We start from the raw sequence: 26,435 nt of genomic DNA, 5'->3' as shown, positions 1-26,435 counted from the left end.
TCCAGTGACTGGTTACTCTGTTAGCGACACAGAAAGTCAGTCAGAGCTTGAGGAGAATCCTCAGAGTGAAAACTGTTTTCTACAGGGGCTTCAAATTGCCTTGTGGATGATATCAGAAAGTTGCTTCATTTTGAATACTTTTTTACAGGCAGATTTTTACTTCGTATTGCAAAGCTTCAACTCCTGTTTGTCCTGTATAATTCAGTGTGTTGGAGGCACCAAAGAACTGTACGGCATTTAAATACAATGCTATATACAGTTATCTAATAAGGGGAAATATATATATATATTAGCTAATTTAAGTGTATTAGTCTAATGAGACAGTGCAGTTGCTAAGGCTCAGCAGCCATGAGTATGTATCAAAGCAGGCGATAATAGCGCAATAAAAATGCCCGTGACGATGTAAGTCTGTTACCTCACTGCAGGGCCTGTGCCATAAATGACTAAATTCTGAGGTAAATTTTACCTCACATCATCAGACTGGGCACTGAATCCTAAAGTATAATGGCTTGTCAGATATTGGCAGCTGATTACTCAAGCTAAAACAAGTAAAACCTGCAAATATTTAGAGTTATTAACTCTTGTTTCTATGGGCTGTTTGGAATCCAAGAAGCAGAGCTGACTAGTTGTGCTGTCTGTGAGGCCTTGCAGGGTGCTGAGCCTAGCTACAAGCATTGAGCAGTGTTTCCACATTAGAAATCACTGTTCCACTTACTCTAATTCACTTCAAGTCTTTTACCTCAGTAGAAGCCCGTTCATATCTGGGACAGTCACTGTTATTTACTACAGGCCCTGTCACCTCATTATAGCTCACTAGACCTTCCTTACTGTCAGCACTGCATTCAACAGGGCCACAAAGTGAGGCTGAGACAAGGGGAACATCACAGGCCTAGCTGTCATAAATATCCCCTGCTTATCTACAAGTGTCACATTCATTTTACCTCACTGCAGGGCCTGTGCCATAAATGACTAAATTCTGAGGTAAATTTTACCTCACATCATCAGACTGGGCACTGAATCCTAAAGTATAATGGCTTGTCAGATATTGGCAGCTGATTACTCAAGCTAAAACAAGTAAAACCTGCAAATATTTAGAGTTATTAACTCTTGTTTCTATGGGCTGTTTGGAATCCAAGAAGCAGAGCTGACTAGTTGTGCTGTCTGTGAGGCCTTGCAGGGTGCTGAGCCTAGCTACAAGCATTGAGCAGTGTTTCCACATTAGAAATCACTGTTCCACTTACTCTAATTCACTTCAAGTCTTTTACCTCAGTAGAAGCCCGTTCATATCTGGGACAGTCACTGTTATTTACTACAGGCCCTGTCACCTCATTATAGCTCACTAGACCTTCCTTACTGTCAGCACTGCATTCAACAGGGCCACAAAGTGAGGCTGAGACAAGGGGAACATCACAGGCCTAGCTGTCATAAATATCCCCTGCTTATCTACAAGTGTCACATTCATTTTACCTCACTGCAGGGCCTGTGCCATAAATGACTAAATTCTGAGGTAAATTTTACCTCACATCATCAGACTGGGCACTGAATCCTAAAGTATAATGGTTTGTCAGATATTGCCAGCTGATTCCTCAAGCTAAAACAAGTAAAACCTGCAAATATTTCGAGTTATTAACTCTTGTCTCTATGGGCTGTTTGGAATACAAGTGGCAGAGCTGACTAGTTGTGCTGTCTGTGAGGCCTTGCAGGGTGCTGAGCCTAGCTACAAGCATTGAGCAGTGTTTCCACATTAGAACTCACTGTTCCACCTACTCTAATTCACTTCAAGTCTTTTATCTCTGGGACAGTCACTGTTATTTACTACAGGCCCTGACACCTCATTATAGCTCACTAGACCTTCCTTACTGTCAGCACTGCATTCAACAGGGCCACAAAGTGAGGCTGAGACAAGGGGAACATCACAGGCCTAGCTGTCATAAATATCCCCTACTAATCTACAAGTGTCACATTCATTTTACCTCACTGCAGGGCCTGTGCCATAAATGACTAAATTCTGAGGTAAATTTTACCTCACATCATCAGACTGGGCACTGAATCCTAAAGTATAATGGTTTGTCAGATATTGGCAGCTGATTCCTCAAGCTAAAACAAGTAAAATCTGCAAATATTTCGAGTTATTAACTCTTGTTTCTATGGGCTGTTTGGAATCCAAGAAGTTGAGCTGACTAGTTGTGCTGTCTTTGAGGCCTTGCAGGGTGCTGAGCTTATCCGCAAGCATTGATCAGTGTTTCCACATTAGAACTCACTGTTCCACTTACTCTAATTCACTTCAAGTCTTTCACCTCAGTAGAAGCCCGTTCATATCTGGGACAGTCACTGTTATTTACTACAGGCCCTGTCACCTCATTATAGCTCACTAGACCTTCCTTACTGTCAGCACTGCATTCAACAGGGCCACAAAGTGAGGCTGAGACAAGGGGAACATCACAGGCCTAGCTGTCATAAATATCCCCTGCTTATCTACAAGTGTCACATTCATTTTACCTCACTGCAGGGCCTGTGCCATAAATGACTAAATTCTGAGGTAAATTTTACCTCACATCATCAGACTGGGCACTGAATCCTAAAGTATAATGGTTTGTCAGATATTGGCAGCTGATTCCTCAAGCTAAAACAAGTAAAACCTGCAAATATTTAGAGTTATTAACTCTTGTTTCTTTGGCCTGTTTGGAATCCAAGAAGCAGAGCTGACTAGTTGTGCTGTCTGTGAGGCCTTGCAGGGTGCTGAGCTTATCCGCAAGCATTGATCAGTGTTTCCACATTAGAACTCACTGTTCCACTTACTCTAATTCACTTCAAGTCTTTTACCTCAGTAGAAGCCCGTTCATATCTGGGACAGTCACTGTTATTTACTACAGGCCCTGTCACCTCATTATAGCTCACTAGACCTTCCTTACTGTCAGCACTGCATTCAACAGGGCCACAAAGTGAGGCTGAGACAAGGGGAACATCACAGGCCTAGCTGTCATAAATATTCCCTGCTTATCTACAAGTGTCACATTCATTTTACCTCACTGCAGGGCCTGTGCCATAAATGACTAAATTCTGAGGTAAATTTTACCTCACATCATCAGACTGGGCACTGAATCCTAAAGTATAATGGTTTGTCAGATATTGGCAGCTGATTCCTCAAGCTAAAACAAGTAAAATCTGCAAATATTTCGAGTTATTAACTCTTGTTTCTATGGGCTGTTTGGAATCCAAGAAGTTGAGCTGACTAGTTGTGCTGTCTTTGAGGCCTTGCAGGGTGCTGAGCTTATCCGCAAGCATTGATCAGTGTTTCCACATTAGAACTCACTGTTCCACTTACTCTAATTCACTTCAAGTCTTTCACCTCAGTAGAAGCCCGTTCATATCTGGGACAGTCACTGTTATTTACTACAGGCCCTGTCACCTCATTATAGCTCACTAGACCTTCCTTACTGTCAGCACTGCATTCAACAGGGCCACAAAGTGAGGCTGAGACAAGGGGAACATCACAGGCCTAGCTGTCATAAATATCCCCTGCTTATCTACAAGTGTCACATTCATTTTACCTCACTGCAGGGCCTGTGCCATAAATGACTAAATTCTGAGGTAAATTTTACCTCACATCATCAGACTGGGCACTGAATCCTAAAGTATAATGGTTTGTCAGATATTGCCAGCTGATTCCTCAAGCTAAAACAAGTAAAACCTTCAAATATTTAGTTATTAACTCTTGTTTCTTTGGCCTGTTTGGAATCCAAGAAGCAGAGCTGACTAGTTGTGCTGTCTGTGAGGCAGTTGTATGTCTAAGGGGAACATCACAGGCCTAGCTGTCATAAATATCCCCTGCTAATCTGCAAGTGTCACATTCATTTTACCTCACTGTCAGCACTGCATTCAGGCCCAGACTGGCAGTGTGTTGGTTGTGGGAAATTGCAGAGGGGCTGCTTTAAGATGCTATAAACACTCACTATTTATGTACTTTGTGTACATGGAATGCCAGGGCCTATTTTATGTCACATGCCATGTTTTTAAAAAGCCGTCAGTGGCAAAATCAAATTTATTTTATTACCCGTGATCCCCACACCCAAATCCAGCACAACATCACGTTACACCGGCTACTATTAAGCCTCATTACCACACATATTGTTCCAAGCAATAACGCCTATTGTCACACAAACATTGAGGTTTTTACAGACTCCAGACACCATTAAGCACAATAATGACACCACTAATACATTTACCATAACTAAGCAGCCGTCTACCAATACGCTATGTTTATAAACCAATGTGTAGCAACAATCTAGGCTTAATCATTTAATTCCAGAGAATTAACCAGCTTCTATAGGTGGAACACACATACTGCTATTTTATGAATATCTGCGTGATTCCTATTAGTAATACAAAGTTACTTTGTGCACATGACAGCTTTAATTAATTTAAGGGTAAAATTAAATCTGAAATAGTATAATAAATCCCTGCTCTTTGGAAGCAAGTGATTCTGCATAAAAAAAGGAAGTGTTTGCAGCTGGTGGGAATAATATGAATTTTTTACTGTACTATTTACTCTGTATAGTGCATCTTTAATAGAGGTTAAAAAACAAGTAGGAAAAAGTCATTTTCACTTAATATTCTTTATTTCAATGCATTGTCCCTAAAGAAGAGTTAAACAAACATTTGCTGCATTTTGCATCACCAACTGACATTTATTTTTCTTTACTGTCTCTTTTGTCATATTATGAACGTAGCTATAGTTGGCAATATTTTGCAAGAAAACGTCTTAGTCGTCTTCAACTCTTCTGTTGCCCTTCCTCAGGTGAACGCTCTGAAATCTCAGGATTCTCTTTTACAATTTCTCAGTCATTTCCTCAACTCTAGAAGAGACCACTTTCCCGTCGACAACTTCTTCAATCACTGTCTTCACCTTTTTGATGGAACTTTTGGTTTGCTCTTTACTGATGATGGTGACATCTGAAAACAAACAAAGGAAGGTCAGTGTTGATCAGATTTTGCTTTGAGTTGAACTAAGTCAAAGCTAAACCTAAATGGTGTTCTACAAACAGTCATATAAAGCAGGTATAATTCTCCATTGCCTCAGATGTGCTTCCAAGCACAATACAATACTCATAACCCTTGTGCAGGTTACTGAAGCACATTATAGAGTATTGACTCCATATATATTGTTTCTCCTTGTGTCACATGAAGCATCTCAGGCTACAAAACAACATGGCAATTTGTCTAAGTTGGGAACAATGAAACCTATTCAATGTCAGATACAATTATCCAGATATGACCAAAGTCATTAAAGCACATTATGACATTTATTGTGACCAATAGGTGCAGGTTACTATTGGCTAGGATGCAATATAAATATCATACATTCCTACAATATGAAGTTTTACCAAATGGCTTACCTTTCTGTGTTTCAGTCTGAGAAAACCTAAAAACAGAATAAAAAGGACAATGTAAGCATGGCATACTGGGTAGTTAAATCAATAAAACAAGACTGCTATATTGCGTTTTCTGCAGCATCTCTTAGAATGTTATTTAACGAGACATAATTTGTATTGTACTTTAAGGAGCCCTTAATGGTAAGATTTTATTGATGTGGTGAAAGGTGTAATCGGTATAGGAAAGGTGCTAACTATTAAGGTACAGGTAATCAGGACCACTTACCTGTTGTCTTCTCCTTCCAGCAGGCGTCTGTAGGTGGCAATTTCCATTTCCAGTCTTGTCTTGATATCTAGCAACAACTTATACTCAAAAGACTGGCGCTCGGCATCTGACCGTAAGTTTTGCATCTCCAATTCCACTTGCGTGATCATCGCCTGAAGATGGTTGAGCTCAGATCCGTAGCGGGCCTCAGTTTCTGCCAAAGTGCCTTCCAGTGCGTTTTTCTAAAATCAAGAATTATATTAGAAAAATGTAATGTAGCGTATGAAGGTGGGTAGAGGGTAATTGTCTCACGTCTCCTAAACCAAGCATTATACTTAAGAGATTTTTTTTGTTACAATATATTTATGTAGCAATTCTAGTGCACACTCACCATGCTCAAGAGAGACTGAAGTTCAATTTCCAGGCTCTGTATTGTGCGTTTCAGGTCTGTAATTTCTGACTTAGATGTCTGGAGAGCAGTTGTGTTGATGGCAACTTCTTTGTTGAGATTTTCACTCTGTTGAAAAAAGGGAAACTTCAGTGCTATGAATCAGAAGATAAGATTCATATCCCCCACAGACTTCACACTTCAATTTCAGTGCGCCCTTAAAAATGTCTTTGCACATAATTATTCTACATTTACAATTGCTACTTTTGAAAGTCTTCATACCTGTCCTCTGTACCAGGCTTCCACCTCCTGGCGGTTCTTCTCCATCATACTTTCATACTGAGCCCTCACATCAGTCATGATCTGTGCCAGGTCCACAGGAGGAGCAGAATCTACCTGTACGTCCACGTTGCCTTTAGCACTGCTACGAACGACAGCAAGTTCCTGGAACAAAATGGAAACAATGAATGTTGATACCATTTTCATGGTGATACCAAAGAAAAGTATCAGATATTATACTAGATATTATATTAGATATTATATTAGATATCATAGATGAAGTAGTCATACCTCTTCATGACTCTTCTTTAGGTAGATCAGCTCTTCCTTCAGACTTTCAATGTCCAACTCCAGGTCTGTTTTATTGAGGGTCAGCTCATCAAGGACTCTGCGCAGTCCGGCAATGTCACTTTCTGCTCCAGTCCTAATGGCCAACTCTGACTCATACCTATAGAGGATACAACATGTGGTTACTGGGGGCAAGACATGTGCTTAGTGTTTAGTATATAAAGTGGTTATCTCTGCTTTCAATTAAATTACAAATAAAGTAATAAACACCATGAGGATGCTAATCACAAAGTTTCCAAAATACTACACATCTGTCTGTTTTTCTGGTTTGTCTTGCTTTTCAAACCCAGAAAGCTCTTACAGAACCCGAAAGAACAAGCTGAAATCAGACTTCTTCTAACTTTGGCAGGTGATAACCCTACATAAGCATGGTTCTAATCACAAACTCTCTTACACTTTATATATTATACATAAAGCAATTCGTTTGTGGGGCTTGCAGTTCCCTTTCCCATGCACAGGGTTGATTATTACAGCATTAACGTAGGTCACTTACTTGATTTTGAAGTCATCAGCTGCCAGCTTGGCATTATCTATACTGAGGACCAGCCTGGTATTGTCAATGGTTGCATCATTGATCTGTAAAAGGGAACAAAGCACAATATTAGTTTGGCCCCTAAAAGTACATAAAACATCATTATCCAAAGTAGATAAAGAAGTTTGGGGGGGCATTTACTTCCCTGGCTTGTTTAGGGCTAACAAATAATGGCCACAAAGAGGTATCTATAACCCAATAGTACACAAACTAGCAATAAACATAAATAGTGTTCACTATTCAACTTGTTGACCCCCTTCCCCTAGTTTACCACTCTCCATATGTAGACAACCATAAAACATCCTACTAGATCACAGACTGATAAAATATAATATGTATAGTCCATACCGAGCAATATTGTGGAAACCCCAACAAGTGCACAAAGCAATTGAAGTTACCTGGGAGCGCAGTAAGTTGATGGTTTTATAGTAACCACTAACATCCATGGAGCCAACTGCTGCTTTCTTGTCAAGGTACTCTCGGATCTTCCGCTCCAGTTCATGGTTGGCTAGCTCCAGGGAACGGACCTGGGGGTTTCAAACATTCACAGTGACTTACAATATCACAACAAGCGTGCAGCAGCTATAAACACTAAACACATTCTCAAAGGTTTAACTATAGAGTTAATCTGGCGGGATTTATTTCCCACTGAATTGTTACAGTCCATGTGCAATTGTAAAGAGGAATTATATAAATATACTGTATAGCGGAAGTATGATTTTCCATTTGCAAGGATAGATATCAGGAGCATAGTGGCTAGCTGAGGATGCTGGTATATATATATATTATATTTGCTAATAGGTGACATCTCCCAGCATTCCACTTTGGTTGATGGACAAAGATGGGCATTGTAGTTCAACAGTGAGCAAGTTAGCTGTGAATATAAGTGCAAAATCTCTTTCAGAAAGGATGCAAGAAAATAAAGTGCTATATTTCTGAAAAGGATCTAAGCTGATCTCTTGATGTAAGAGGTTTGGGGCATTCAATCCATTTCTACTTACTCGCTCCAGGTAGTTGGACAGACGATCATTCAAGTTCTGCATGGTCTCCTTGCCATTGTTGCTGGTGACACCAACTTCGAAGGCTGGGGATGCTGCAAAGGCTGAGCTGGTCATGTTAGCCGATGACATGCGGACAGTTGAGGCACCTCCTGCCACACTGCGGGCCCGATTCACTCCGGGTGATGCAAAAACCCCAAAGCGGGCCGACTGAGAGATACTGCGGGTAGAGAAGCTCATTGTGATGCTGTAATGTTAAGAGAACAACGTGGTAGAGGTGAGTTGTTCCCTTGTATGAGCTGATACTCTGAGTACTGCTTGGCCCCAACTTAAATACCCAATCCAAGGGGAGGGTCTCCCAGTGTAACTGTCCTGTGGGCAGGGGGAATCTGCGCAACAACACTGTTTAGACAAAAGAAAATTCCTGCAGGTAAATATGCATGACATTCCTTCCCTTTATTTGTGGGGCCATAAAAAAAATCTTGTCCTACAAGAAATAGTTGATTAGCATAGAACCTGGCAGTGTAACAGCATTAAATATTTTTAGGGAAGATTAAATCATTTACTTGAGATGATACCAAGTATCCAATAGTCTTCTTTCTACAAGGAATAGTATTACGTATTAAAAATAAAAATGTTGAATGTGCTTATATAAAATAATATACCGACAATGCTCCATTCACTTTATTTATTTTTTATAAATATAAATGACATCAGTTTGACTGCCCAGGGAGTCTCACTGATCCGCAACTTGTTTCTTGCCGTGGGAGATGCCATATGGATTCCCATCAGAGCAACTACTCAAATATCTTCCAAACCCTCTGGTGAAACAAACACTTCCAGTGTAGTCATGAGATGTATATTCTTATGAAGAATTGGTAGGATGCTTCCCTAGGTATGCCCAGTAGTTGGTTTTGAATGTAGATCCTAACACACAAGATAATGCCCAAATGGATCAACTACTGGCACCTATGGTACATTGTAAAAGTCACTAAAGCTTGTGTAAAAAACACCCAATGCTTTCCCATATCTCTTGGTCAGCATTATGATCCCCCTGTTGGAAAATAAAAATATATTGACATTTCTTCTTTATTGGTTAATGAACTGCCAGCCAAGTAGAGTTTGAGGTTTCTCGTTGTTTCTTCTTTTCTAAAATCTGACAAATCTTAGTAAATCGATATCATTTTTTGTTGTTGTTGCCTGTATTTGAGTATTTACATTTGTGAAGGGAAGTAGCTGAAATAGTTATTGCGTAGAAATGTTCATTATAAAAATACACTAGAAATTCCAGAGGAAATTGTCTTCACTAGAAATTCCAGAGGAAATTGTCTTTGCTTCCAGCCTAAGGCTCTGCACTGTGTGGCCCATCAGACCAGCAGGACCAGAACCACTGCAGCCATCTGTGCATCATCATCATCATCATCATTCCTTAGGCTTCTCGGAAGAGAATGACATTCCTTATTCTTCCTTCCCCTCAGGCAAACCTTCTCTCTAGGAATGGCTTTGTAATAATAATAATAATAATAATAATAAAATGTGCACAGTCCCCAGTAATATGGGTATTTACAGTATCTTCATATTTTCCAAAACATGAAATACTTCCACAAAATCTAATTCAGAATCCTTTCCTTATTTGCCACGATATCCTATATTGTACTTTGTCGCTTACTTATGGAATGCCTTGTCTGGAAACTCATAATATAGAAGGTTCTGAATTACAAGAATCACCAATAAAGCCCATTTTAAGCAAGGAATTCTATTTTTTTTTCGTACTTGATGGTAACTTTGGAGATCCAAACTACACAAAAACGCCTTATCCAGAAATCCCCAGGTCCCAAGCATTCCGGATAGTAAATTTCATGCCTTTATATAAAAATAATAGTTACCCTCATTATAATGTCATGTATGGAACTTATTGCAGTATTTTCTAGCAAGGTTTATGGGAAGCATCAGCCCAGCACATCATTTTCATGGAAATTATTTTCAAATCCTGCTATGGAACTATTGCCCCTGTTCTGCAGTTTACAGGGTGAAATTCAATATAAAGAAGGGTTTCTTGTTTTTTTGGGGGGTGAGTACATATTTAAATATTTGGTTTAAAATGAACAGTCTATGACAGCTGAATCTCATCAGCAGTTGAGAATATTGTACTAAGTAAAGGGATTAATATGACCCACCTCAAGCTGCATGACAGTCTACAGTATTTTGGGTCCAACACAATATGTTAAAAAAAACATTAGTTCACTTATTAGTCCATACATCGTGTATAGAGTTGTTATATCAGGTTAATGAGAATTGCTAGAGCTCTATAATGTTAGAGGTGACTTTTGTTGACTATAGGAGACTTAATACCTCATTAATGTCCCCAGAGTTAACTATTTTTTTGAAAAGCATCTTTTTTTTGAACGGAAGAAAATCCTTAAAATTCTACAAGATCTACAAGAAATGATTAATGTTGCATAAAAAATATATGCTTTCAATAAATAACATTTAAGGGAATTCTTCACTGGAGCAAAATGTTCCCAAATGTCACCATAGAAGCAGATTTCAAAACCCCATATGGCTGACCAAACCAGTATAAGAGGAGAGGGTGTGGGATTCAAATGTTATTAAGTGAGACACCAAACAATACTAATTACTACAGCGCGAGAGTGTCTTTTATTTACTGTTTTTAATGGAAACCAAACAAAAAACACTTTCTTTACTTTGAAGAAAAGCTTTAATAAAAGAAACCGTTAAATGCAGCAAAGGGAATTCTTCCCCCATGTAGAAGCAGGTTTTAAAATACCATTTTTCTGGCCAAACCAGTGTAACTGGAGAGGGTGTGGGATTCAGAACCGTTATTTACCAGTCAATACTAATTACTGGAACACATTCAGTGTATATTTACTTTGCTCACTGTTTTAATAGAAGCTGTACAGATAGCACTTTCTTGACTTTGAAGGAAAGTAGAAATGATTAGTCTGTATAAGAAAAGCATACCCCTAAACTAAAGTGTGTAAATAAATAATATCTTCAAATTCCCAGTTCATAGATTCCAAACTAATGGGAAGCTTCAGTGATCCAGGTTCAATTTATGAAGGAAAGAAATCTTGAACTGCATAAGGAATTCTTACCATTGAACTAAATCTACTCTAATTTGGTTAACATTTTAACGTTACACATACGAACTATATTTCTAACACAGAGAACAGCCTACAAGACAAAGGAACTGGACCATTGTACCCTTAAATATTGACTAAACCACTGGTAGAAGTTACCATATTGAAAGCAAATTTCTGAGCTTTTTTTTCCCCAAGCCAAAGCCATTTTAGAAGTGAGTGTTAAATATTCTGTGATTTTTTTTTTAGAATTGAATTCTGGCTCATCCATTATTTCTCTTGGTTCTCTTAACATCTGCTTTCCTTAAAGGGAAATGATCCTGAGAAACCATAACCTTGGCTTCAAAAATGTTTCTTGCAGAAATTTATTGTTTTATAGTTTTTTTTAGAACTTTTAGAATGATGTGTGATCATTATGGGTTGTATGACTGGGTACTATGGTTGCCACTTGGCTGGTGTTGTACTGGCCTGGCTGGTAAAAATGATGGTTGATCCCAATGTTATTAATAGGGAATAAAGATAAATATATAGGAAGGCCAGTGATCCCAATGTTATTAATAGGGAATAAAGATAAATATATAGGAAGGTCAGTGATCCCAATGTTATTAATAGGGAATAAAGATAAATATATAGGAAGGTCAGTGATCCCAATGTTATTAATAGGGAATAAAGATAAATATATAGGAAGGTCAGTGATCCCAATGTTATTAATAGGGAATAAAGATAAATATAGAGGAAGGTCAGTGATCCCAATGTTATTAATAGGGAATAAAGATAAATATATAGGAAGGCCAGTGATCCCAATGTTATTAATAGGGAATAAAGATAAATATATAGGAAGGCCGGTATTTTTTTCCAGAAAAGGTGGCAACCCTACTGGGCACCAATATCCCATTGTTAATGACTGAGCCTTTAACATGCACAAACCTGCCAAAATAATGTGTGGCTGTAAAACAATAAATACTAGGTGGGCATAATAAGCCTAAAATCTTCCCAAACATCAAAGGTAAAACTATGCAGTCAGCCTGGAAGGGGAACATTGTTGGGTTTAAAAGCCAAACAAACAGCCCCCCCGGGAGACAACAGTATTTAAGAGAGGGTTGTGTCCGATGGTTACTAAGTAACTAATCTAACCAGTATTTGATTACTGTATTTAGAGGACCTCTAACTTCAAAAAAAATGTTTAAAACATTTGTACATAGAAAAAAACCCCTCCAAGACAAATTAAACTTTAAAATCACAAAGCCTTTATTAAGAAATGACTTACCGAAACTCCTCTTCCGCTCCTCTTCAGAAAAGGCGACACACTGCGACGATCCATCGTGCGGCGCTCGATATCTCCTATAAGGAAGGCAGGGAGGAGAAATCGAGAGCAGCACGATGGATCGACCAATTGCTTTCTGAAGAGGAGTGCAAGCGGAGTTCGGTAAGTTATTTCTTAATAAAGACTTTGTGAATTTAAAGTTTAATTTGTCTTGGTGGGTTTTTTTTGATGTATACTAACAATTTTTTTTAAAAAAATTTGTTGATGGTACTGGTCCTTTAAGCAAGTTTAAGGCAGAGGCACATGCTCAGATTTAGAGAATTTCTAAGCCTTAAAGGAGAACTAAACCCTAAAAATGAATGTGGCTAAAAATGGTATATTTTCTATAGTGAACTTATTGCACGAGGCTAAAGTTTGAGCTTGTCAATAGCAGCAATGATCCAGGACTTCAAACTTGTCACAGGGGGTCACCATCTTGGAAAGTGTCTGTGACACTCACATGCTCAGTGGGCTCTGATTGGCTGTTGAGAAGCTAAGCTTAGGGCTCGTCACTAATTATCCAGCAGCAGAAAATGAGCTTCCCTGGCTGTAATATAAGCTGATGCTACAGGTTTGCTGATTATTCAATTCTGATGCTAATTGCACTGGTTTCTGTGCTGCCATGTAGTAATTATGTGTATTAATTACTAATCAGCCTTATATTGTGACATTTCTATTCTATGTGTACTGTATATTGTGAGTGGCTCCCTAAGCTCAGTAAGTGACAGCAGCACAGAGCATGTGAATCAGTGAATCAGCAGAAAAGAAGATGGGGAGCTACTGGGGCATCTTTACTGCTAAAGGGCTGTGGTTGCCTTGGGCTGGTACAGAAGCACAAAACATCATGTACATCTCTAGCTACTTCTTTAGTTACACTTTAGTTCTCCTTTAAATGAAAAACTGAACAATACAATAAATCCATACTGTCTGTGTGTAGCACTGTTGTCCCACTTCTTTAATAACATTAGTCTTACATAGGGCTCATTCACTGATCATCTTCTGTAGAAACACCTACAACTGGGGCCAAATAGCCATGAAACATATAAAGGTATTTACAAAGGTGCGTGTAAGTGAAATTGGAGTAAGGAAACACATAAGGCTATGTTTATTTGACATAATAAATATTTTTACTTATTTTACTGCCTGGTGGAAGATTGCCTTTTTTGAGTGGCTGCACTACAAATTTCTGGTTTGGACCAATCCCCTTGCTGAAGGCTCGGGGCGGTGCTCCTGGGCCTCTTTCATTACTTGGTGACTTATTACTAGTTGTTGGACTACCACTCCTTGTCAATAAGGAATCTTTATAGCCTGAAATTGATGGTTAAAAATAAAATGGCCATGACTCGATTGTGTGAATACAGTATATTCCTGTTGTTAAATGCTGTTTCCAGATGTCACTTTTAAGCCCTTTCAGTTGGCCAGACACCCGCAGATATAAACACCTGAAAGAAAAGTTCTGTATGATTTTTTGACAGAGTAATTGCAATATTCCAGAGAAAATTAGGAGAAAGTAATCACGGAGCTCACCAAATCTAGTGGTATCATGACGTTTCCTCTCCTCGGCGGCTGCACTCGCGAGAACCAAACGAGTTCATATAACAAATGATGGTTCCCAATGGTGCATTCTGCTGAAGGAACTTACAGAGACCACTAGCCTTTATCCAGTTTGGCTTTATTCAAGCATACTCAGTGGCTTCAATAGTGCAGATATACGTTTACGCGTTTCGTGCCAACATACAAACAGAACGTTCTGAGGAAGTGCCAGTTTGTATGTGGGCACGAAACACATAAATGTATATACACTATTGAAGCCACTGAGTATGCTTGAATAAAGCCAAACTGGATAAAGGCTAGTGGTCTCTGTAAGTTCCTACAAATAATCACCCTGACAATTTTCATGCCATCGTTTAGTCAGACAAGTATGAACATTTGTCAGAAAACAATAATATCTCAGTTTGTGTTGCCTGACAATCTCAATGAGTGACTGTCAGTACTATTTGTCAGACATAACTTTTGTACAATTGCTCACTGTCAGTCCAGAGCATCGGCGGCTTTCTTCTTTTATTTGTATTTAATCCACTTAGATGAACTGGTTCGCTGGACATTGTGGCATGAAACGTATGAACGTTCACCCGGCTGTGATGAATAAAAGCTGAATGTGACTCTGGGCGGCTTTAGTAGCCATTTTGGCACCATCTCAGCACAATGTGGAGTTGTTTGTCCCATAATTAATCCATCATGTACAGGTTAAGGTCAGCTTTAGAAAGAAGCCACATTGACTCACACTGACTCACTGAAACATGTAGGAGTAAAAGAAGCAGAAAAGAACACAGTGCTGCAGTAAAAAACTTTGCAATCTGTTGTTATTGTTATATACACATATCACTTCTACATCACTTCTACTCTACTTTTTCCATTTCTTTGTTTTTTTAGTGAGGGGCAATTCTGACTTTCTAAAACAAACCAAAAAACCTTCTACCCCACTTTAAAGGGATACTGTCATCGGAAAACATGTTATATTTCAAAATGCACCAGTTAAAACTGAATGTGTCTCAGCGGGACCTGGATTTTACTATTGAGTGTTGTTCTTAGATCTACCAGGCAGCTGTTATCTTGTGTTAGGGAGCTGCTATCTGGTTACCTTCCTATTGTTCTTTTGTTTGGCTGCTCGGGGGGGGGGAGTGGGGTGATATCACTCCAACTTGCAGTACAGCAGTAAAGAGTGACTGAAGTTTATCAGAGCACAAGTCACATGACTGGGGGCAGCTGGGAAATTGACAAAATGTCTAGCCCCATGTCAGGTTTCAAAATTGAATATAAAAAAAATCTGTTTGCTCTTTTGAGAAATGGATTTCAGCGCAGAATTCTGCTGGAGCAGCACTATTAACTGATTCGTTTTGAAAAAATGTTTTTTTTTCCCATGACAGTATCCCTTTATCCCCTATTGTGATCTTTTTCCTCAACCTAAATCCCTATCCATGTTGCTAGGCAACCGCTCCACCCCCGTGCCCCGGAAGCAGCCAGGCCTCACACACTCTATTGTTGTCCCCTCTATCCCTGCATTACATCACCACCAATTATATATTCGTAACAACTTCCCGTCAGCAAGGACACCTTAGAACTACATCTCCCATCATCCATCCCCTTGAGCCGCTAAGGAAAGGCATTGTGGGATTTGTTGTTCGCCGGAAATTGCCAAATCCACGCCTTTCGCTTTGTGGGGCGGGGTTTACAGCGGTTGCGCAAGTCCCTGACGTAGCGCGGGTATATAAAGAGGGCGCGGCCACATCTCTGATTACGTCGTGTCTCAGCTGCTGTGAGGGAAATAACTGTGCTCTTATACTTTTGCTTCTTGTCATCTCTTCCCTCCGAGTAAACCGCAGCCTATCGTATGTCCGCTATACACAACCTCCAGCCTTTCGGTAAGTCTCGCCTCTCTCTATGTTATACCGCTGCCGCCGCCTGGGAGGTTTATTCATTACAATCTTTATTGTCTTTTCAACTAACAGTTTGTCCTGGTCCCACAGTGATGATGATAATAATAATAATACTAATGGCAAACGTGTTATTCGCCGCTAGGGGGCAGCGCGTTCTGCCGCCAGAGGCAGGAAACAAGAGGGCGGCGCTCCTTCCGCTCTGACGCACTTGTTTGTTTGAGCTGTTACGTAATAGGGCGTGGCGCCGTAGTTTCCATGGACACCGTATTCAAATGTTATGGCCACGTGAGGGTTTTCTTTAGAGAATTCCTGATATCCCAAAGTAAAGTGGGTTTTTCTTTATTTATTGCTAACTGATTTTGGTTGAACTAAAAGTGAGCAGGGGGTGTCCCCAGCCTATGTTTATTAATGTATATAATTATACACTAGATCTGTATCCTAAGGATTGAGGGTGTGGGGTCATTAAGGCTTACCTACTGGTTGTTATGGGTTACTAGACCTGGGGAATGAGTCCTGCTGGTTGCTATGGGTTACTAGACCTGGGGATTGAGACCTGCTGGTTGCTATGGGTTACTAGACTTGGAGCAGAGTCCTAAGCTAAAAGAGGGAACGGGCACTGTATCAGCTTTATATCACTGCACTGAATTTTCTCCAATCTTTGTCTTTCCAGACCCATTTGCTAATGTCAGTACCGGTGCCCTTTGGCTCCCAGCTGGGGGAGAGGATTCCATCCATATAAGGATCCAGCAGAGGAACGGCAGGAAGACCCTCACCACGGTACAGGGCATAGCCGATGCCTATGATAAGAAGAAACTAGTCAAGGCCTTTAAAAAGGTAACAAGAACCTTATGCTGAGACTGTGACTCAGGGAGATTAATAAAGAGATGCTGCCGGCAGTGTGCGATTAAGTACAGTTACCCCTGTTTGCTCTTTCCCACCCTGACAGCTCTATTAGAGGATTGGTTCAGTGCAAATATATAAATTGGCTAAATAGGTTGTGCAAGATAAATCTGTAATGTAATAGCCAGAATACTTACTTCCTGCTTTTCAGCTCTCTTGCTTTCCACTGATTGGTTACCAGGCAGTAACCAATCAGTGACTTGAGGGGTGGTCGAATGGGACATAACTGTTGCTTTTGAATCTGAGCTGAATACTGAGGATCAATTACAAACTCACTGAACAGTTATGTCCCATGTGGCCCCCCTTATAGTCACTGACTAACTCAGAGTGGGAGAGATGAAAAGCAGGAAGTAGTGTTCTGGCTATTATGTTACACACCCACTCACTCCAGCCTTTATACATTACATTTTTGCCTAACTAACATGTTTGTTGCACAGCCTGTCTATTTAGCCAGATTTTATACTGAACAATTGTTTTAATGTGGCCACTGGGTGGTGCTGTAACCTCAACATGACACTTGCACTAGTCTATGAACAGGCCCTGCCACTGCCTCTCATAACGGCTCTTTAGCTGCCAACATAATGTTTGTTATATAGTGCTTTAGTCTTCTTTGTAATGGCAGCTCTTCTGCAATTTGTAATATAACATCTTTATAATGGCATCCATGAAGTGGAAAGGCTTTGGAAGCGGTTATGTTGCAAGTCCATATAGTTAAAATGTCCTTTCTCTGTAGAAATTTGCGTGCAATGGTACCGTGGTTGATCATCCAGAATATGGAGAGGTGATTCAGCTTCAGGGAGATCAGCGGAAAAATGCCTGTCAGTTTCTAATGGAGGTGAGAATTCATGCCCGCTGCTCATGTAACCTAAACTTTGCCTTTTAATCTTGGGACTTCATTTAATATTTCTCTCTCCTCCTCCAGGTTGGGTTGGCAAAAGAAGACCAGCTGAAGGTTCATGGTTTCTAACCTCAGTATCTGCAATTTCGTTCCCCCCCCCTGCAGTGCATGGTCTCTTCCAACTTCCCTTCTCACAAGACTAAACAGCAGCCAAAGCTCTTGACATGTTGCCCAGAGTAACTGTTTTATGGACAATTAGTGGGACCACAGTGCGTTTATAAGGCTGTAGGTCTGTCTGTGCTTCCAGCTGGAATGTTTTTCCCCTGCTGCCGGCATCAATGCACCCCTGTAACCAAACATGACTTTTCTACACACCAGACTGGGGGCGTAACGTGAGACTCACTCGTGTTTCCATGGTGATCTCAGAAACTGGAAACTAAAACTGTGTTGGCCGGGTGCTCCTAAAGCAGAAGGTGTCGGGCGAGTGATGTTCAGTCCACAGTGAAGTCCAGACTGTTGCTATTAAACTTATGACAGTATCTGTTGGAGTTTAAAAATTTTTAATGCACTGTTCAATGAGAAACAAGCTTCACTTCTTTTTAAACCCGTTTATTTGTAACAAGTTCTTAATTAAAGAGATCTGTTTCATTCGTTCGTGGCCTTGCTTTCATTCTTAAATACCTAAAAATCCTTTAATTGTCTGCTGAAATCCATTCAATCTGGGTGAACGAAGGTTTGTGGCAGCCATTGCTCTATTATTAAGTGTGGAGCACTGGTTGCAATTAACACCTTGGGTTGTTAGAGAGAACTGGGTGAGCAAAGATTCCACTTAAAGTGGTGGTTTACCTTTAACCTATAGAATGGCTAATTCTAAGCAACTTTTCAGTTGGATTTTTTTAATTAAATTTTTCTTCTGACACTTTCAAATGAGTCAGACTCTACCTAATACACAAATGCTCTAAGCCATGGGTCCCCAACCTTTTTTTACCCGTGAGCCACATTCAAATGTAAAAACAGTTGGGGAGCAACACAAGCATGAAAACATTCCTGGGGGTGCCATATAGGGGCTGTAATTGGTTATTTGGTAGCCCCTATGTGGACCTGCAGCCTACAGGAGACTCTACTGGGCACTATACTTCGTTTTTTATGCAAATAAAACTTGCTTCCAATCCTGGAATTCAAAAATAAGAACCTGCTTTGAGGACACTGAGAGCAACATCCAAGGGGTTGGGGAGCAACATGGTGCTCAAGAGCTACTGGTTGGGGATCACTGCTCTAAGCAATGCTGCTACTGTTTGTTCCTTATTTTTCAATACAGTCCCTCTCCTATTTATATCCCAGGCTCTAATTCAAATCAATGCATGGTTACTAGGGCCATTTGAACCATGGCAACCAGACTGCTGAATAAAAAGCTAAATAATTCAAACCACAAATGATAAATGAAAATCAGTTGTCTCAAACTAACCATTAACTGAAAGTGAATGATTTCTTTTAAGTGAAGGACAAAAACCATTTCCTCTTTCAGTGCAAATTGTATGACGTGATGCTCCAGCACTGGGACGACTGTTTGGATCATTGGGAGTAACTACGTGAGCCTGTGAAGTGCCACAATATCATTTCAGGGTGACACTTGTGCAACTGTCACTGGCCAGTTATAATGTCCCCAGTGCAATAGTCACATGACATGAGCTTAAAGGGAAACTATACACCCCCCCATTCTGACATGAGCTCACGGAGTTGGTTTTATGTAGAAAGTCCAGAAACAGAAATGTATTTAGTTTATAGAGAAGCCCCAGTGAATTCTCTGGTGTCTCTATAACAAACGTTGTGTAGGAGCAAAAGCTAAATGGCACTTCATGTCTTTATATTATATTTATATTTTCAAGTTTGTCAAGTCTCCTCTGAAACAATTGGACACTGGATGGGAATTAATGGTGCAGATGATTAAGCCAGATGGATGTCTCTTCAACTCAACTAATGATATGAGTGTTAGCTCTTCTGCCCTCCCTCTGTTACTGTCTCTCACTCTCCCATTCTATTGACCTTTCCTTGTTATCTCCACTCCTGCACCTTCACCCATCAATGATAGAGAAACTATAACCCCCTAAAAGCATCACAAAGGATCGTATGACGACACCCCGCGGCCCATCTTTTCACTTCTACCCCATTAGCTGAGTATAATGTGGGAACAATTTGTTTGCATGGAGGCAGAATGGTGCTCAGTGTCAATATAGACAGTAACGCTGGGGATTAATCGTTCACTCACAGCAGCAACAAATAAATTCATATGGAAAACCGATGTACAACATAAACAGGTGCTTGACACAGAATATGTTACACACACACAAGGGATATTTATACTTATTCACAGCTTCAGCATTTTGATTGGATGTGGTTTCCTTGAGCTGATGGAGAAGCCCACGACCTTCTATCCTTCTTCTTTGTTACATTCGCTCCTCCTTTAATATGAATCCTGTTACATTATAAGCGACGAGCTTCCAACCAACTACTGGCGGCACGTCAGATATGTAGTAAACGTCGGCATAGGCAGAAGTCGGGTGCACCGTTGTGGATTATTTCAGTGCAGATTGGGGTTATATGAGGTTCTGCCGTCTGATACAGAACTTGGAATTCTTATTAAACAAAACAGGCCAGTCCCAGCAGTAGTTGTGACATGTTTCAGGGGTTCCTCCAGGTGTGACCTTCCTTAGGGCAGAGACACACGCTGCTGTTTCGAGAGATTAGTCGCCCAGCGACAAATCGCTTCTTCTTCAGCGACTGTACTGAAATCACCAGCGGGATGGCGCTCGGAACACTTCGTTTTCCGAAGTTGCCTCATGATCCGAGTGTCATACCGCCGGCGATTTAGATTCTAGCCGGCGGAAAGGCTTTTCCAGGAGATAAGTCGTCGAAGAAGAAACGATTTATCGCTGGGCGACTAATCTCCCGAAATAGCAGCGTGTGTCGCTTCCCTTAGACAGTTGCTACAATGTACCCAGGAACGTGTGTGTTGTACCCAAAACCATGAGGAGTCGGGGTACAGACACAATGGGGTGCAGGAGAGGTGTATATAGTGAATAAAGTACCCCCTCTTGTAAATTATAAGGATATTATAAGTTACCGAGGAGTTTCATGACCATATAAAAGTACGAGGCTGAAGGCCGAGTTATACAGGTCATGGAACTCCAACGTAACTTCTAATATCCTTATATTTTACAACTGGGGGTACTTTATTTATTATAATACACAAGTTTCAGTGAGTCATGTGACAGAAATGACATCAGAACTCACCGTTTATAACTGATGACATCAGAACTCACCGTTTATAAGGATATAATTTACAGGATATTCATAGCTTTTGTGTATTATATATATATATATACATATGCCATGTTGAAAGGTACATTCTGGATACAAAGTTATAAAGCCAAGTGATTTCTTCCACTTTAACATGTACAAATGAAATATCTTACCCATTCTGCGCTTGCGGGCAGATAATCAACTAACCTGGGGTTAATACTCAGTGCCACTATACATTAGTGCAGTGCCGTCACTATAAGCAGCCAGGCAGCATTATTATGTTATTAAATATCAATTTCGCCAGAAGAGGAAGATTGTTGATACTATTTTGGGTGTAAGTGTGAGGGATCCAGATGTCCTGGTCTGAAGTCAGACTGTACGTCGTGTATGATGGGCCGGGGGGGGGGAACGAGCGCGTCTCATTCAGCGGATAATAAACAGGACACACATCTCCGCTCTCTCATTAACCATGGAATGTCGTATGACAATGGCCCCTGAAATTCTCATTACTTCTCTTCCACTTGCATCACATGTGGCCTCCGAGCCCTCGTCTCTCCATCCAAATACATTCCTGCTCCCCCTTTTACTTCACAAACCATCGACTCCAAAGTTTCACCCGTCCTTTTCCTTATCCTCCTTTTACTCTCCTTCCAACTCCTCCGCCCAAGAAAGGACGGACATTTTGTCTTCAAAATTGATTCTATCTTAGTTGGGATCAAGTACAAGCCACTGTTTTATTATTACACAGAAAAAGGAAATCAGTTTTAAACATTTGGATTATTTGGATAAAATGGAGTCTATGGAAGATGGCCTTTCCATAATTCTGAGCTTTGTGGATAATGGGTTTCTGGATAACGGATCCTATACCTGTATTGAGATCTTCATACCTTAAATCTACTAGAAAATCATATCAATATGAAATAAACCCAATAGGCTGGTTTTGCTTCCAATAAGGATTAATTATATCTTAGTTGAGATCAAGTACAAGCTATTGTTTTATAATTACACAGAAAAAGGAAATCATTTTTAAAAATGTGGGTTATTTGATTACAATGGAGCCTATGGGAGATGGTCTTTCCGTAATTAGGAGCTTTCTGGATAACGGGTCCAATAATAATCTCTCAATCTGAGTTTGACGTGCCAATTCTTAACTAGAGAGGTCGGTAGAAAGAGTAGACACAGGTGTAGGTCTAACTGATTCCTTTTTAATTCTCCCCGAGACCTTTTCAAATTGCAATTTTTACACCTCAAATGACCGTCAGCAGCTAATGGCTCCTCCTGAGAGGAGATACAATCCCAGTTGTTAGGGTTGGGCTGAAGGGGATGCACTCATTAACTCCTAGGGAACCACACTGAAAACAAACACTGGGGTCTGGAAATGAAATAACTATTTGGGAAGATCAATATCAAGGCCCCTCGTATATAAAACTGAGTTTCCTCTAAACCACACGATGACGCACTTGTGAATCCCATTTCACTGGACACAATGATCTCCATCCGCCTCAATCACACGGGTCTGTCCCACTCAGCCCAGAAGGTTGTCATGATATTCTTGTCCTAAACACTCCCTTCCCCACGTATCTAATTCCCTCTCAAGGAGACACAGGCACTGAGGACACAATGAGAATTTGGCTGGGAGACTTAAGGGACCTTCAAGTACTTGTTTGCCAAGAAGATAGGGGGGAGGCATCAAAACAAAGGATTACTCATCATAGGTCTCTATTTTAGATTCTCAACCTTAGAAACCCTCACATCCCATAGAAACCCCAATCATAGTAACTGCCCCTGACAAGATAAGACAATATCACTGGCATCTGCTGGGACGTCTTGCCCTCAGCAACCAAAGGGGGTCTATTTGCCCCAAACGTTGGGTTTCCATAATGCAGATTTGGCACATGAGAACTGATTGAGGGCTCATCCTCTGGTACATCTTCCCCCTCTTCTCTTACCTGATAAGGTGCAACTGGTCCTCACTAGAATTGTCCCCTTAGGAATAGGTGACCATCTTTTCAGTGCCAGCTCCAATGGCCGCATTCTACATGAGCTTTACCTCACCCAATACAAGTGCACGTGGGCTACAAGCCTCATTGACGTATAAAGAACTTCATTACACCCTGAGAAACCCTTTGATTTAATGTTGGTAGTGATGTACAATCAAGGCATCTTCTGTCTGAAGGTTAAAGTTGCCTCATCCACTCACTTCTCTGAAGAATGACGAGGTTCCTCTGTTTGTTCTCATGTCAGAAGATACCCATAGTCATTTACATACAGGAGAAGCCCAAGTATAAAATGCTGAAGAGCTTACAATCAGTATGGAGACCTGTAGATTGCCTTCATTAGGGCAGCTGGGGATTGTTGGGGTTCAAATTCAGCCAAATCCTTTGAGGGGGATCTGAGCAGAGATAAAATAAATATAAAATCGAATTCAGAGAAGTAATCACAGAATTTGCCAGTTTGGAGGAGCCAATCGCTTCCTATGACTTTCCGTCTAATAAATATTCCTCCTTTTTTCTCTTTCTCTTGTTTAATGGTAAAGACACGAGATTCATGTTTATAATGAGCTGATAATAAACACACTCAGCTGCACATTCAGGATAATGAGAGAATATATTATATTTATACAGTATTTATATATACACAGATACAGTGTGGTATATATTATATACAGATACAGTGTAGAATATATGATATATACAGATATAGATACAGTGACACTGATCCTGGTACAGACAAGACTCCCCCTGAAATGGTTAATGTCCATGGTGATAGGGTTAAGGGGTGCAGTGACATCACGGGCAGAGGGGGCACAAGGGGGAGAGGGGGGAGTGGGTGGAGACTATGCTCTATATATATATGAAGTGCTGCCAAGCTGCTGACAGTCAAAGGCACCTGCACTCACCTGTCCTCACCTGTATTCACCTGCACAGCCAACTGGACTCATCCCCTGCACATCCACAGGTAACAGGTAAGCTGGGGGAGGGGCAAGTACTCATTCCTTATATACTTCTACTGGGCTGCTGTGAGACTTACCTCTATATATACTGTATATTTACTTTATATTTATATATTTATACTTATTGGTGCTGTTTGGGAGATCATTTATAGTTCCATCAGTCACATATGTAAATTAATAAAGGAATGAGAGAGAAAAGGATGAAGAAGAGGAGAAGGTGATATAGTATATAGGTGATATAGTAGAAAAAAGCAGAGGTGGGGAAGGAGTATATACTGTATATATCTATATATTTACTACTGCAGGGATTTGTGGAGTAGTTGCAAGACTACAGCTCCCACAATGCTCTGCCAGCACCTGGAATACAAACCTTCCCATCAAATCAGTCAGACGTCGCTGCAGCTTCCCAGCTCCTCTCACAGTATTAGCATTGCTGAACTACACACTTACACCCACATCACATATTGGCCTTCAATCATTGAGTGGCTCCTACGGGTTGTGAGATTTGCTAAAAAATAATGGATTTCACAGTTTGTACAGCTATAACGGTATGGGCTCCATTATACGGAAACCTGTTATCCAGAAAGCTCCAAAGTATGGAATTGATAGACTCCATTTTATCCAAATAATCCAAGTTTTTAAAACTGATTTCCTTTTTCTGTGTAATAATAAAACAGTCGCTTGTATTTGATCCCAACTAAGATATAATTAATCCTTATTGGAAGCAACACCAGCCTATTGGCTTTATTTCATGTTTATATGATTTTCTAGTAGACTTAAGGTATGAAGATCCAAATTACAGAAAGATCCGTTATCCGGAAAACCCCAGGTCCCCAGCATTCTGGATAACAGGTCCCATACCTGTAATAATAAAGCAGTTGCTTGTACCTGATCCCAACTAAGATATAATTAATCCTTATTGGAGGCAAAACCAGCCTATTGGCTTTATTTCATGTTTATATGATTTTCTAGTAGACTTAAGGCATGAAGATCCAAATTATGGAAAGATCTATTATCTGGAAAACCCCAGGTCCCAGGTAACCTGAATAAAAATGTATTATATTGGTGGCATTAAAGGGGTGGGTCACCATTGAGTTAACTTTTAGTATGTTATACTATGAGCATCTTTTCAATTGGTCTTCATTATTTATTTATTTATTTATAGTTTTTTATTTTTAAAATTCTTATTCTGACCCTTTCCAGCTTTCGAATGGGAGTCACCGACCCCATCTAAAAACATAAAGGCTAGATCTTTATTGCTCTAGGTTTGTTCATGAAGATGATCATTTGTTTTTGTATCTTTGGGCTTCTACATTGAAGATTTTTGGTATTTTGTTTATGTGCTGCTCCATTATTGACTTGTATAGGGAAAAACAATAAACACGTAAAAATGAAATAAAAAACAAATGCTCTGTAAGGCTACAAATGTATTGTTTTATTATTCCTCATCTTTCTATTCAGCCCTCTCCTATTCAGATTCAAATCGATGCACGGTTGCTATAGTAATTTGGACCCTAGCAACCCACTGCTGAATAAAAAGCTAAATAATTCCAAAATCAATTGCAAATTGTCTGAGAATTTCCCTCTCTATATTATACTAACAGTTCAATATGTTGTTAAATTGTGATGATTTTGTGGTTGCAGCGATGCACAATAAGTGTTACATGAGCGTGCTGCTTGCCGTACTTGCCGCAATATCCCTGTGTCGGCCAATGACGGATCTCCAATCGGCACATGATGGATCTCCCAGGAAGACTCCCGGCACCAGTTCGGAGCTGAGCAGACGGGACCTCCTGGCCTCCCTTTCCCATGAGCAGAGGCAGCTCATCTCCCAGCTTCTCCCCCACTTGTACACAGGTGATGTGCACCCCACACTCGGCCAAGGAGCTGGCACTCAGTAGCTTTAAAGGGATATGCTGGACTCTTAAAGGGGATGTAAATCCAATAATGAAAGAGAAAGCAGCTTCCCAATGTCAATAATATGAAGTGAAAGTTATGTGTAAATGCAGGATTAATGTCGGGGTGCCCCACGCTGTTCCATTACCGTAACCCTGATGATTTGTTTGTGTCCCACAGACCTGAGCAACAGTCAAACCCATTTCCACCCCGTGCAGGACCGCGACTATGCCGGATGGATGGACTTCGGCCGACGCAGTTTGGAAGAACCGGAGTCTTAAATATCCCCCCATTCCGTTAACTTTACTAACCAGGGTGCCCCATTAAGGGGGTTCCATTAAGAATGTGGTTCCGCTCATGATCCGATGGGTTTCCTTCTCGAGGGACAAACGGGAGGAAAACTGAAATATTCCCAATAAAGTAACAACCACGTTTGAACCCTTGTCTGTGATGTTTCTCTATAACTGTCTCCTGGGGATAAAACGGGGGTACAAATGGGGTTCAGTGGAGGTCGGGGAGCACGTG

The 26,435-nt window shown here is 40.4% G+C and overlaps 3 protein-coding genes across 5 annotated transcripts; 2 read left to right on the top strand and 1 right to left on the bottom strand.

The window, feature by feature from the left end:
- Nucleotides 1-4,600: 4,600 nt before the first annotated feature.
- On the bottom strand, nt 4,601-8,536 carry krt70.L (keratin 70 L homeolog). Of its 2 annotated transcripts, XM_041575516.1 has the most exons (10): nt 8,419-8,536; nt 8,186-8,385; nt 7,583-7,711; nt 7,146-7,228; nt 6,596-6,752; nt 6,308-6,469; nt 6,029-6,154; nt 5,659-5,879; nt 5,397-5,422; nt 4,601-4,953 (listed from the first exon to the last, which is right to left on the bottom strand). In XM_041575516.1, exons 1-10 carry the CDS (start codon nt 8,420-8,422, stop codon nt 4,829-4,831), a joined length of 1,233 nt encoding a protein of 410 aa, XP_041431450.1. In that variant the 5' UTR covers nt 8,423-8,536; the 3' UTR covers nt 4,601-4,828.
- A 7,356-nt stretch (nt 8,537-15,892) lies between these two features.
- Nucleotides 15,893-18,412, top strand: eif1.L (eukaryotic translation initiation factor 1 L homeolog; the record flags this gene model as incomplete). The annotated part of the gene is given in 4 exon segments (NM_001085933.1): nt 15,893-16,008; nt 16,694-16,857; nt 17,657-17,758; nt 17,846-18,412. Coding segments are annotated over 4 exon segments (342 nt in total). The 3' UTR covers nt 17,891-18,412.
- A 5,543-nt stretch (nt 18,413-23,955) lies between these two features.
- On the top strand, nt 23,956-26,348 carry gast.L (gastrin L homeolog). 2 transcript variants are annotated; one of them, XM_018234690.2, is made up of 3 exons: nt 23,956-24,026; nt 25,659-25,871; nt 26,091-26,348. In XM_018234690.2, the coding sequence occupies exons 2-3, from the start codon at nt 25,661-25,663 to the stop codon at nt 26,189-26,191; spliced, it is 312 nt and encodes a 103-aa protein (XP_018090179.2). In that variant the 5' UTR covers nt 23,956-24,026; nt 25,659-25,660; the 3' UTR covers nt 26,192-26,348. The 2 variants fall into 2 exon arrangements, with proteins under 2 accessions (XP_018090179.2, XP_041432444.1); XM_041576510.1 differs by lacking the exon at nt 23,956-24,026 and having other exon boundaries at nt 25,194-25,871.
- The last annotated feature ends 87 nt before the right edge of the window (nt 26,349-26,435 follow it).

The sequence above is a fragment of the Xenopus laevis genome, chromosome 9_10L (assembly GCF_017654675.1).
Source record: "Xenopus laevis strain J_2021 chromosome 9_10L, Xenopus_laevis_v10.1, whole genome shotgun sequence".
Classification (NCBI taxonomy): domain Eukaryota; kingdom Metazoa; phylum Chordata; class Amphibia; order Anura; family Pipidae; genus Xenopus; species Xenopus laevis.
The sequence above is the reverse complement of the archived record's forward strand: the minus strand, read 5'-3'. Positions and strand labels throughout refer to the sequence as shown.

Excerpts from the sequence above, each read along its gene's own strand:
- krt70.L (XM_041575516.1), bottom strand. Across the intron at positions 6,753-7,145 it reads GCTGATGACTTCAAAATCAA|GTATGAGTCAGAGTTGGCCA; the intron begins GTAAGTGACCTA and ends TATCCTCTATAG. Across the intron at positions 6,155-6,307 it reads AAGCCTGGTACAGAGGACAG|AGTGAAAATCTCAACAAAGA; the intron begins GTATGAAGACTT and ends TTTTTTCAACAG.
- gast.L (XM_041576510.1), top strand. The coding sequence starts at position 25,625 with ATGTTGTTAAATTGTGATGATTTTGTGGTTGCAGCGATGCACAATAAG. Across the intron at positions 25,872-26,090 it reads TCTCCCCCACTTGTACACAG|ACCTGAGCAACAGTCAAACC; the intron begins GTGATGTGCACC and ends TGTGTCCCACAG.